Consider the following 14,013-nt stretch of genomic DNA (forward strand, 5'->3'; position numbering starts at 1 on the left):
CTGGCTATACTTGAGCGACTATTGGTGGCTAGCAATACTTGAGCGATTATTGGTGGGTGGCTATTCTTGAGCGAGTATTGGTGGCTGGCTATACTTGAGCGAGTATTGGTGGCTGGCTATACTTGAGCGAGTATTGGTGGGTGGCTATTCTTGAGCGAGTATTGGTGGCTGGCTATACTTGAGCGAGTATTGGTGGCTGGCTATACTTGAGCGAGTATTGGTGGGTGGCTATACTTGAGCGAGTATTGGTGGGTGGCTATTCTTGAGCGAGTATTGGTGGCTTGCTATACTTGAGCGAGTATTTCTGGCTGGCTATACTTGAGCGAGTATTGGTGGGTGGCTATACTTGAGCGAGTATTGGTGGGTGGCTATTCTAGTATTTATCTGTGTGTGGCTACACTTGAACATGTATTTGTGGGTTTATTTACATGAATTAGCAGTAGGCAATACATAAACAATAATTTGTGAGTGGCTATTCTTGAGCATGCATTTGTGAGTGGATATTCTTGACCATATATTTGTGAGTGGCCATTCATGACCATGCATTTGTGAGTGGCTATTCTTGACCATGCATTTGTGAGTGGCTATTCTTGACCATGTATTTGTGAGTGGATATTATTGAACATGTATTTGTGAGTTGCTATTATTGACCATGTATTTGTGAGTGGCTATTCTAGACCATGTATTTGTGAGTGGCCATTCATGACCATGCATTTGTGAGTGGCCATTCATGACCATGCATTTGTGAGTGGCTATTCATGACCATGCATTTGTGAGTGGCCATTCATGACCATGCATTTGTGAGTGGCCATTCATGACCATGCATTTGTGAGTGGCCATTCATGACCATGCATTTGTGAGTGGCTATTATTGACCATGCATTTGTGAGTGGATGTTATTGACCATGTATTTGTGAGTGGATATTCTTGACCATGTATTTGTGAGTGGCTATTCTTGACCATGTATTTGTGAGTGGATATTCTTGACCATGTATTTGTGAGTGGTTATTCTTGACCATGTATTTGTGAGTGGATATTCTTGACCATGTATTTGTGAGTGGATATTCTTGACCATGTATTTGTGAGTGGCTGTTCTTGACCATGTATTTGTGAGTGGCTATTCTTGACCATGTATTTGTGAGTGGCTATTCTTGTCCCTGTGTTGTGAGTGGCTATTCTTGACCATGTGTTGTGAGTGGCTATTCTTGACCATGTGTTTGCGAGTGGCTATTCTTGACCTTATTTTTGTGAGTGGCCATTCTTGACCATGTATTTGTGATTGGCTGTTCTTGACCATGTTTTTGTGAGTGGCTGTTCTTGACCATGTATTTGTGAGTGGCTATTCTTGACCATGTTTTTGTGAGTGGCCATTATTGACCATGTATTTGTGAGTGGCCATTCTTGACCATGTGTTTGTGATTGGCTGTTCTTGACCATGTTTTTGTGGGTGGCTATTCTTGTCAATGTATTTGTGAGTGGTTAATCTTGACCATGTATTTGTGAGTGGCTATTCTTGACCATGTGTTTGTGAGTGGCTGTTCTTGACCATGTATTTGTGAGTGGCTGTTCTTGACCATGTATTTGTGAGTGGCTGTACTGAAACATACATTTGTGGAGGATCTTCTTGAAAATGTATTTATGGGTGGTTATATATGAACATGTATTTGTGGCTGCCTTTTCTTGAACATGTATTTTTGAATTGCTTTATTTGAATATGTTTTATGTTTATAACTATGATTGAACATGTATTTGATTATGTCGTAGCTGTACTTAAGCACATATACTGACTATCACCGTATTTGTATATACTAATACCTTAACCTGTACGTTGCACATAGCTAGCCTTGAGCATATATTTGCACATGTAAAACTTGCCTTTATATTGGGCATAGCTATACCTGAGATATCGCGGTGATACTGTAGGCGTGACCCATGTACAGTCCGTTATCTCGCCTCACTTCCGGCCTTGTCGAGCCTTCCGGTAACTGACAAAAGAGGAGAATTTACAAAGAATAGAGTAGGCTGATTATATATTATATTTGTTTCAAAGATGGTTGTCAATTTAAAAAAATGAATACAAATGTAGGAGCTTAGTAACAATCAGAAATTATTTTATTTAAGTCGTATATTATTAGCTACCGGGTTATTAAGTGACCAGATTTGAGATTTACGGTCAAAGGAAACCATATCGGGTGAGAGTGAAGCTCTGTGAAACTCGATTATGGTTCCCAGCGCCTAGTATAACCCCATATCGGGTTGCTTTCTAACTCCGTAACGTTTTTATCACATTGACAGGATGTTTTAAATTGATCAGTCATTCAGGTTGAAGGCATGATAAAAAGACATATTATTTATAGATGTCGTGTTCTCAATCCTTAGATAAACTCTTGTCAAAATACGGGTTAAGGTGAGTTTAACACAACCGAAATTTGTGTATTTTATCTGCGTTATTATAAGAACTTGTCGACCTTGATAAAGTTTTTTATATTATTCAAACTTTAAAAAAAATATTCAAAGATATAAATCAACAAGCTTTATAATAATCTATAATTATTTTTCATTCGACTCCTAATTCAACTCAGTTAATTGAATATTCGATAAATAAATGCGTATGAATTGCATACTGCAAGTTTGATACATAAATAATTAGGTTTCAGCATTATTCAATCAACTTTCCTTGCGCCTTATTTCAAAAGGTTACCATACATGTAGTTCTATTCACTTTACTAAGTACTGCATTAAACACGATATATAATTGTGTCCGTCGGGGTCACTAACGCCATTTGAGCGTTACACTTATATCTTGTTAGTCTGGCCTGTTGATATTACGTCAGAAATTTGAGTTGCCAAAACACGGTTGACCCCCACCCCCACTACTACCCCCACCCCGCCCCCACCATCGAATTAAAAAGAGAATTCATACTCACATAGATGCTGCCGCCAATAAGGGAATTCATCTGTGAGGTTTTCCATAGTAGATCGTACAGGTCGGGAGACACTTCCCCTTTCTTGGTCAAGTTTATCCGTTCCGATAATCCTCCTGACATGTCCACCATGGCATCCGTCAGTTTTCCGCCGTCCAAAGCGTCGTAACTTCCACGCAGTCTGAAAATAGAGTCGCTCGTTAAATCAAAACGTTAATTTACCTTCTAATGGGTACGCCAGGGTTGTTACCAGCTAGTATTGACATTTAAACTCAGTCGAACCCCGTTGGCTCGAACTCACAGGGACCAGCAAAAATACCTCCACCCTAGGGAATTTCGAGGCAAGCGGGAATGCTTACCTTTAGTAGTAGGAAAAGGGCCTTAACATCCAGTTCCTGCCAACGAGGAACTCGAGCCAAGCGAGTTCGAGCGAAACGGGATTTGACTGTGAACATTTTTCTTAAAGACCAACCCTCATAGCGCTCAACCTCTTGCAGACACATAGAGCTATGCCGTGATGTTCCGAAATCCTTTCACTTATTATTCTACAGATAACTCAAGCGACGTATATAGGTCAACCGCCCATCAAATGTCGCCGTCTATGGTCACAAAGCTAAGGCAAACCCCGGAAGGTAATATGTTTAAGGGCAGCCGAGTGGGTTTCTTGAAGGGAGCGGGGGGGACCTTTGTGTCGCCACTTACTTGGCATAGGCCTTCTCCAGTAAGGCACCCCAGAATTCATCTATCTCTTCCCAGTTGTAACAGAACAGGAGGCGGTGGCCGTCCGTGGGCAGATAATCGTCAATAATGATGTCCTTCCACGAGCCATACCACCAGAACCGGAAGTGAAATATACCTGTCGGAAGAATAAAGAAATTAAGTGAATCGGGAAGAATGTTACAATATAAAATCTGGGATAATCTGTAATAATGTTCTTTCACGCGCCATTCCACCAGACCCGGATGTGAAATAGCCTACCTTAAGTAAAAATAGAAAGAATGATTTAGATCATTGTTATAATGACAAAACATGAAGATGCATATTGAATTAAACCCCAGGTTATGAAGATATATGGTCATATTGCATGGCTGAAGAAATGCAAAATGCACTTAAAGCTGCACTCTCACAGATTGAACGTTTAGACAACTTTATATTTGTTGTCTTGAAACCAGCCAATTTTTGCGAAAATCCATGGAAACCATTGATATAAGATTGCTGACCAGAAATAGATCCCCTAAACATTATAACAAACAAGCTTTTGGGGCCTGGAAGGATTGCAAAATACAGACGAACCCCGTTGGCTCGAACTCCCACGGACCGGCGAAAACACATCGAGCCTAGAAAAATTCGAGCCAAGTGGCAATGCTTTCATGGTGTATAAAGAAATCATCCCTTTATATCCAGTTCGAGCCAACGAGGATTTCGAGTCAACGGGGTTTTCATGTCCTAGTTCAGTTATTAAAAAAAGCAAATACATCAATTGTTAAACATTCGTGTATGATGTACTTATGTTATTATTTTACTTAAATAATTAATCAGCATTTAATAACATTTAATTGATATCAAAATTAAATTGTCATCAATATGTAACATTTTTGTTAAATGAGACTATCAGAGACAAAAGCTTGTCAGAGGGTCGAAACTTAGCCCTCCGTCAAATCTCTGTACGAGGAAGTAATTTAAATGACTCAGTTTGTATTTAGACAACCTCATGTTTACATAGCATATTTGTTTTTATTCAAACGTGTTCATACCAGTAAAATAAGGCTCTCTGTTCATCTGACACAACGTTTATTTCAATTGAATAATGGGATAACACGAAAAAGTTGACATATAAATTAGTGGGAGAGCAACATGTTATATTGTTTTTACTTAAGACATTTGTTGTGTGTATAAATCATATGTTAAGTTATTTATCACCGACTATAGCCTTAAGATAGTGTTTGTACGTATTAATTTATCATATGAAACACTCATATTAGCCAAATTGGTTAAAGTGATACTCTTATTCAATATCAATGAATACACAAAGTCATGTATAACAAACATATAATTTGACTGACAAACCTATAACTAGTTACTTAATAATGCATTTATGGAAAATATTAGCTACTGATCACAATATTGTAAACGTGTATTTTATAGCTGAAAACGCAAAAAAATATTAAATGATTGGTGAATGCTAAAAGATTTACTGTGATCTACTATAGTCTCATAAGGTGGAAATATTGTGTTTTGTGCACATTTATTTCAAATTATAATAGGTATCCTTTATTAGAACCATTGTCTTCGACATTATTCATCCTCTTGGGAATAATAAAACAATAGTATTACTTGTTGTAAATCTTATGTGGGAGTAAGAGTGCATCTTTAAGACATTCACTATTGCATATCATTCATTCCTTACAACGCTTGCTGGATATCTTCTTTACATAACAATTAAGTATTATAAAAAATAACGCTGCAGCATGCTCTTGGGGTGTTGGTTGTCAAATGACAATCTTTATTAATATAAATGTATTTTTATAAGCTATTAAGGGTGAACAAAATGCTGACTGTTCGTGCCCTAATGTGACTGAATACACCTGGAATTAATTACAAAGGAATGGGAAGTAGTGGGTTGTGCTGTATAAACCAAAGCCAGCTTTTGATTACTCAAATTCTCTTCTTTTGGGTCTTGAGATTATGGGGCTTTTATGACTTGTGTGTTAATGTTATGCGCTAACAGCACGCGTTCAGCACTTGCATGGACCTAATCTCGAGGGAAGACCCTCTCAGAAAGGACTGCTGCATGGGTGTTAAAATTGTTTACACGATAAACATAACGATACACGATAAACATAACGATACAAGCTATATGACATACGGGATACGATACACGATATACGATAAACAAAACGATACACATATATATGATACATGATATACGATAAACATAACGATACATGATATATGATACACGGGATACGATACATGATATACGATAAACATAACGATACACATATATATGATACATGATATACGATAAACATAACGATACATGATATATGATACACGGGATACGATACATGATATACGATAAACATAACGATACACATATATATATGATACATGATATACGATAAACATAACGATACACACATATATGATACATGATATACGATAAACATAACGATACACATATATATGATACATGATATACGATAAACATAGCGATACACGATAAATATAACGATATACTATAAACATAACGATACACGATATATGATACATGATATACGATAAACATAATGATACACGATAAATATAACGATATACTATAAACATAACGATACACGATAAATATAACGATATACTATAAACATAATGATACACGATATATGATACATGATATACGATAAACATAATGATACACGATAAATATAACGATATACTATAAACATAACGATACACGATAAATATAACGATATACTATAAACATAACGATTCACGATATATGATACATGATATACGATAAACATAACGATACACGATAAATATAACGATATACTATAAACATCACGATACAGGATATATGACATACGGGATACGATAAACATACCGATACACGATAGATATAACGATATATGGCCCCTCTCAAAAAGTATATTAGGCACACGTATCTTTTCTTGTGGATTGACAAAATCAAATTACTGTTGTGGAACGCTATAAAGGAATAACATGTTATATGTTTTAAAAGGTATACTACAATCATAAAAATATGGATGAATTAACTCTAAAGTTATACTTCCATACCTGCATAGTCCTTGTCGAATCCCTGATCTTGTGGAACAACCCTCTCAAACTGTTGACGGGGGCCGTTAACAAGGAGGGAGGCGGCTGCCACAAACCAACAGTCCCCTGGAAAAAATCACGGACAATAGTTATTCCATAACCTTATCAAGACAAATAGTGCACGCATTATGGTTTGAAGTTGGGGATTTTTTTTTCTTCTTTTTTAATGTGCGTATGAATTTTATGCTGTCTTTGCTATTGAGCAAATTATTTTAAGCTGTTCTATCACTTATTATGAGTTAGAATACAACCTACATCTTCAGGCAATGTAATTGCAGATAGGCAATTATTAACCCTTTGCATGCTGGGTAAATTGTCGTCTGCTCAAAAATGTCGTCTGGTTTATTCTAAATTTCTTTCAATTTACTTAAAACTTTGGGGATATATTGACTGAGTGGCAAACAGCTTGGAACCTGAACAGGCGCCGAGTTCGGCGTCTGGTCTGGTTCCAAGCTGTTTGCAAAGCCTTTAAAATCGCCATCAGCAGCTTAAGGGTTAAGTAGTAGATTTAATCAATTAGAATGTCAACTTTCGCGGGTGTTAAAAGGTCCGCCTACTGCCACTCATCCGAAACACAATCCATGCGTCAGATTTTGCGTTGAAAATATGTCAGCCAACGAGGTTGTATTCTAAGTCAGTTAGAGGACCTGAAGTAAAATCTTAATGATTAAGAAGGGCAAGTACCCTACGCTCACTCGCATATTCTTAATTATAATGATTTTACTTCATGTCATCTAACTATTTCTTAGTGTTCAGACTCACGCTTCCTTCAATGGACAGACCGCCGGTTACTAACTCAATAAGAAATTGGAATGTTTGGCCGTTTTTCATTCAATTGAGATCTGTTCAATTGAGAGGTATCTTGTATAATGAAATAAAGGCGTTGATGCGAAAATAAGCTGATCCTGAGACAGTAAAAATAATTAAGGTTCCATTATTTGGTTTTATTTAATAATTTATTCAAAAGCTCGAGCATGCGCACTGGCTAAGGTAAGGGCATCTGCGGGGCATTTCCCGCTAAACACTTCAAAATTCAGCATTTATTTTTGGACCTCTGTTTCAAAAATAAACACTAACTATTACTTCCCGCTCTTCAGAAGCTAAATAAACACAAGCAGTAATTACAACTTGAAAATCGTGTACAGAAACGCTCGTTCAAACATGTGCCCAGATGTGAAGATAGAAATAAACAGAAACGGATGGAAATTCTGAATTGAATACGAGAATTAATTAGTATACCGAATAACCTTTATTATGTCTAATACAAATAACTTCACATATCAATTACTGCAAAAAATGATATGAATGCACTTATTGCAATAAAATAAAGCAAATATACAGTCGAACCCCATGGACTCAAACTGGCTTAGCTCGATTTCCTCGTTGGCTCGAACTGGATGTAAAGGACCGTTTTTTTTTTTAAAAATGAATGTTAACATTCCTGCTTGGCTCGAATTTCACGAGGCTCGAGATATTTTCACCAGTCCCTGGGAGTTCGAGCCAACGAGTTTCGACTGTAGCAAGAAAGAGGCCTGCGTCTTATGCACAATCAACACGTAGAGAAAACACGAGGCGATTTCAGTGAGATAATTGTCAGCACGTTTTTATCAATATAATAAAACAATCCGATGCATAGATACATTAAATCATGTTCATTGTATACGAAGAAATAGTTGATGGCATCCATCGTCCGTTTTTTCGTTCGTTTTAGATGCGAATATCAAACAGCACACCTAATCTACGACAATCCTAATGTTTTTCTTCAAAATACAAACGAGCAAAAAAGTTATGCAATAAACATTTTGATCGAATATAAGGTGTTCATCATAAAATTTTGCTGAGGAATAGAGAAGGGTAACCCCTCCTCCTATCCAAATGTATTTGGTTTTAAGTGTTGTCCTTTTATTACTTTTGTCTACTGTATTAAAATAAAAAGTAAACTTGGACTATTTTAGGGGGCGCGCGCCAGGTCCCCCCCCCCCCCACTACACACACACACCTAGATCCGCTAGTGTAGAGTATTCAAATTTTATAAATATGAAACCATATAAATCTTTGCAATAACTGTATTACCTAGTTGACCTTGGTCAAGGTCAGACCGTGTGGCGGTGCTGGATATGAACTTCGGATGCTCCGAGATTTGCTGAAACAAAAAAAACTTGCCTATTTGTACAATAAATTATGCATCGAAACATAACAAGATAAATGAATTGCGTTAAATACTTAACTATTAAGTTACATATTCAGGTAAAAACACAACGACATAAAAACTAAAAATAAATATCATTTCCATATTTAAGTCATTGTAATATATATATATATATATATATATATATATATATATATATATATATATATATATATATATGGATACATGGACTTTTTTTTTGATTTTGATGATAATGAATAATGAACATATGAAGGAAAAAGTGTTTCTTATACTGTATGTGGTAAACAGAAGAAGCAGACTACGTGTCAACTCGTATTTATGAAATTCAGTAAAATGATTAAGAAAGAAAACATTTTTGTGACACATTCGGTAGTAAAGATCAAGGCAAGATAGCGTAGAAGGTTATAGCTATACATTGTCATAATGTGCACAAAGAATGGTTAGGTTTCATTGCCGGATATCAAAGACAAAAAACCTGCATGATATGATGCGATGAACATTTTTTGAATAGAGGTTTCAATGCACAATATTTATGTATTGTCCAAGGTCAAGGTACTGCAGGTACAGCCAGGAGGATTTGAAGCAGTTTCTGAATAGAGGTTTCAATGTACAATGTACCAGTACATATTAATGACTTGTACTTGTAAGGTAGTAAAGACACAGGCCGGGTTGAATTGAAAAGACAAACAAGCTGTTTTTGGATAGAGGTTTCAATGTACAATATTTATGAATTGTCCAAAGTCAAGGTTGTAAAGACACAGCCGGGATTTAAAGCCATTTCTGAATAGAGGTTACTGTACAGTGTGCAATAATTATGCTTTGTCCAGGGTCAAGGTTGTAATTTACAGAGACGGGATTTGAAGCAGTTTCTGAATATAGGTTTTTAATGTACAACAATAATGAATTGTCCAAGGTCAAGGTAGTGCAGGTACAGCCGGGATTTGAAGCAGTTCCTGGATAGAGGTTACAATGTACTATATTTATGTAATTTCCAAGGTCAAGGTTGTACAATCATAGGCCGGGTAGAACGGCAATCACAGTCAACACATGGCTTTGAATGATGGGCATTTATTTAAAATGCCATAATATTATGTAACGAGTATCTACATAGCTAGTATACATACGTCATTGCAAAGCTACTTAAAACTGTTTTTACCTTATATGATTACCATTTAGCTTTGTTTGTATTACAGTTTTAGTAAAATTATCCATGTACATACATATACATGAACCATAATTCTAAAAACAATATGCTGACGCTGCCGCTGGTAAGTGGAATTGTTGGTTTTTCTACTATATGTTACAATGGAACGGATATGTCCACTGTAAAACATACAATGCATGGAAATAAATCAGATGGCCCTGAGTGCCTGCTTTCTATGTGTTGAAATCAGTCACTTGTTAACATTTCACAAACTGCGGCTATAATACGAGTGAGCCGGACCGTCAAGGTTGCATAATAAAGGGAAGTCAAATATAGCGTTTACTTAAAAATCCATTGCGCCATCTTATTTATGAAAATGCTAAGTATTTATCACTTTTATTAAACATGCATCTATAGCACAATTATCTTTGACCGTATCTGCACCGTGATATATCTGCATCACACAGTTAAAGAATTTGTCAGAAAATGGAGCATTGCTCTTAGCTATGGAAGCGTATATCGTATATACTGATGATGTGATCGTGCAATATGAAAGCGTGAATAAAATATACTGAGGATTTAATCATGTAATATGGAAGCGTATATCGTATACAAGTATACTGAAGTGGTTTTGCTGCCTAGAAACGTTTATCGTATATACTGATGATGTGATCATATAGCGTGGAAGCGTATATCTTATATACTGATGATGTGATCGTGCAGTATGGAAGCGTATATCTTATATACTGACGATGTGATCGTGCAGTACGGAAGCGTATATCTTATATACTGATGATGTGATCGTGCAGTATAGAAGTGTTTATCTTATATACTGATGATGTGATTGTGCAGTACAGAAGCGTTTATCTTATATTATACTGATGATGTGATAATGCAGTATGGAAGCGTTTATCTTATATAATGACGATGTGATCGTGCAGTACGGAAGCGTATATCTTATATACTGATGATGTGATCGTGCAGTACGGAAGCGTTTATCTTATATACTGATGATGTGATCGTGCAGTACGGAAGCGTATATCTTATATACTGATGATGTGATCGTGCAATACGGAAGCGTATGTCTTATATACTGATGATGTGATCGTGCAGTATGGAAGCGTATATCGTATATACTGATGATGTGATCGTGCAGTATGGAAGCGTATATCTTAAATACTGATGATGTGATCGTGCAGTACGGAAGCGTATATCTTATATACTGATGATGTGATCGTGCAGTACGGAAGCGTATATCTTATATACTGATGATGTGATCGTGCAGTACGGAAGCGTATATCTTATACATTGTGTATACTGATGATGTGATCCTGCAGTATGGAAGCGTATATCTTATATACTGATGATGTGATCCTGCAGTATGGAAGCGTTTATCTTCTATACTGACGATGTGATCGTGCAGTATGGAAGCGTGTGTCGTATATACTGACGATGTGATCCTGTAGTATGGAAGCGTATATATCATATACTGACGATGTGATCATGTAGTATGGAAGCGTATATCTTATATACTGATGATGTGATAATTTAGTATGGAAGCGTGTGTCGTATATACTGACGATGTGATGATGTAGTATGGAAGCGTATATATCATATACTGATGATGTGATAACGTAGTATGGAAGCGTATATCTCATATACTGATGATGTGATAATGTAGTATGGAAGCGTATATCTTATATACCGATGATGTGATATTTGTCTACTTGTTTTATATCTACTTGACGCCTTGTAACACGATGTGTTGCCACCGTTATGAGGACGATTCCACTTATTAATTATTTAACCCGTGAAATCGACACAAAACAAGTAAAGAATACTACATGATTATATCATCAGTGTATATGATATACGCTTCCATACTTAGCACTCATTAGTTCTTAACAGTACATATTTATAATCACTGATCATAACGTTTGTACACAATTCTTCCACTTACTGTAGGGCGTTTCCATACAATTCTATGGATGTTCGAATTCCTGGAACCCCGTCCCGTCGGGTATATCGATTTTATATCGGGTGGAAATTCCGGATCAATAAATAACGATCCTGAACCTACGAGCTTCTTTCGTATTTCATAGAAATCCAAGTCGCTATCTGGCATACCATTCATTTCTGTAGTTTATTCCTTGTATTTTTTTGTAAAAAAGTGCACTTTCTGACACTTACAGGTATACTATTTAAACTCTTAACTTCGCTATATTGTAAAACGTATCTTATGCAAAATACTTGAAAGTCCAGCTAGATCTAGTAAACAAATAACAGATGTTCACAGAAAATAAATTTATTTTAATCTGCACTAAATGAGGTAATAGTATACCCAGGAGAAGTTCACTTTCAGTAGTTTAGCATAATTGCACATTTGTAAAAAGTATTACACCTGAATATTAATCCATGCGTGGGACTATGTTATAAATTCGTAAATGTACCGCATTGAAAAGTCCTGTCGTATTTATAACAAACTTAAGTTAACGCGGTAGTTAACAGCTAGATCGATATAGGAATGGTTAAAGCAACCTAGTTGTGGTTAAAGTAAAAGGTAAAACGAAAGCAATTTAAGAACAGTTTTGTACTGTGCGGTCACTGATCAGCTGATCTGGTGTAACAATGACTTGTAGCTCTTATGAAGTTGTATTGTGTTGTTTTATCGCGATCTATTGGTTTGTTTAATGTATGCGGTCTATTTCAAGCGGTTTAAAATGGTTGGATAATCGTATAAGAAGAAAGTGTTGACAGTTGATTCAAATAGCCTTACTGAGCAAGGAATCTTAACGTAAAACTTAATGGTAGTTGATGAAGGAGGTGATATACATTAACATAACAGTCAATGGTCGCTGATGATGGGGGAAATACATTAACACAACATTTAATGGTAGCTGATGATGGGGGAAATACATTGACACAACAGTCAATTGTAGCTGATGGTGGAGGGAAATGCATTAACAAAACAGCCAATTGTAGCTGATGCTGTAGCGAAATACATTAACATAACAGCCAATGGTAGCTGATGGTGGAGGGAAATACATTAACAAAACAGTCAATGATAGCTGATGGTGGAGGGAAATACATTAACATAGCAGCCAATGGTAGCTGATGATGGAGGGAAATACATTAACAAAACAGTCAATGATAGCTGATGGTGGAGGGAAATACATTAACATAGCAGCCAATGGTAGCTGATGGTGGAGGGAAATACATTAACAAAACAGTCAATGATAGCTGATGGTGGAGGGAAATGCATTAACATAACAGCCAATGGTAGCTGATGATGGAGGGAAATACATTAACATAGCAGTCAATGGTAGCTGATGGTGTAGGAAAATACATTAACATAACAGTCAATGGTAGCTGATGGTGTAGGAAAATACATTAACATAACAGTCAATGGTAGCTGATGGTGTAGGAAAATACATTAACATAATGTTCAGCCAGTGGTAGCTGATGTTGTAGGGAAATACATTAACATAACAGGCAATGGTAGCTGATGACGGAGGGAAAAGCATAAACATAACAGGCAATGGTAGCTGATGGTGTAGGAAAAGCATAAACATAACAGGCAATGGTAGCTGATGTTGTAGGGAAATACATTAACATAACAGGCAATGGTAGCTGATGACGGAGGGAAAAGCATAAACATAACAGGCAATGGTAGCTGATGACGGAGGGAAATACATTAACATAGCAGTAAATGGTAGCTGATGGTGTAGGAAAATACATTAACATAACAGTCAATGGTAGCTGATGGTGTAGGAAAATACATTAACATAACAGTCAATGGTAGCTGATGGTGTAGGAAAATACATTAACATAATGTTCAGCCAGTGGTAGCTGATGTTGTAGGGAAATACATTAACATAACAGGCAATGGTAGCTGATGATGGAGGGGGAATACATTAACATTATAGTTAATGGTAGCTTATG

The 14,013-nt window shown here is 36.4% G+C and overlaps 1 protein-coding gene across 1 annotated transcript in view; it reads right to left on the bottom strand.

The window, feature by feature from the left end:
* Positions 1–12,675, bottom strand: part of LOC128223482 (calpain-9-like) — a 28,865-nt gene extending 16,190 nt beyond the window's left edge. The window contains exons 1-6 of the mRNA XM_052932765.1: positions 12,032–12,675; positions 8,831–8,900; positions 6,719–6,823; positions 3,626–3,779; positions 2,927–3,104; positions 1,898–1,984 (exon numbers count right to left, since the gene is read on the bottom strand). Of these exons, the coding sequence (XP_052788725.1) occupies positions 1,898–1,984; positions 2,927–3,104; positions 3,626–3,779; positions 6,719–6,823; positions 8,831–8,900; positions 12,032–12,205 (768 nt within the window). The 5' untranslated portion in view covers positions 12,206–12,675. The remainder of the gene's footprint in view (positions 1–1,897; positions 1,985–2,926; positions 3,105–3,625; positions 3,780–6,718; positions 6,824–8,830; positions 8,901–12,031) is intronic.
* Positions 12,676–14,013: the final 1,338 nt, after the last annotated feature.

This window comes from Mya arenaria, chromosome 2 (assembly GCF_026914265.1).
Source record: "Mya arenaria isolate MELC-2E11 chromosome 2, ASM2691426v1".
Classification (NCBI taxonomy): domain Eukaryota; kingdom Metazoa; phylum Mollusca; class Bivalvia; order Myida; family Myidae; genus Mya; species Mya arenaria.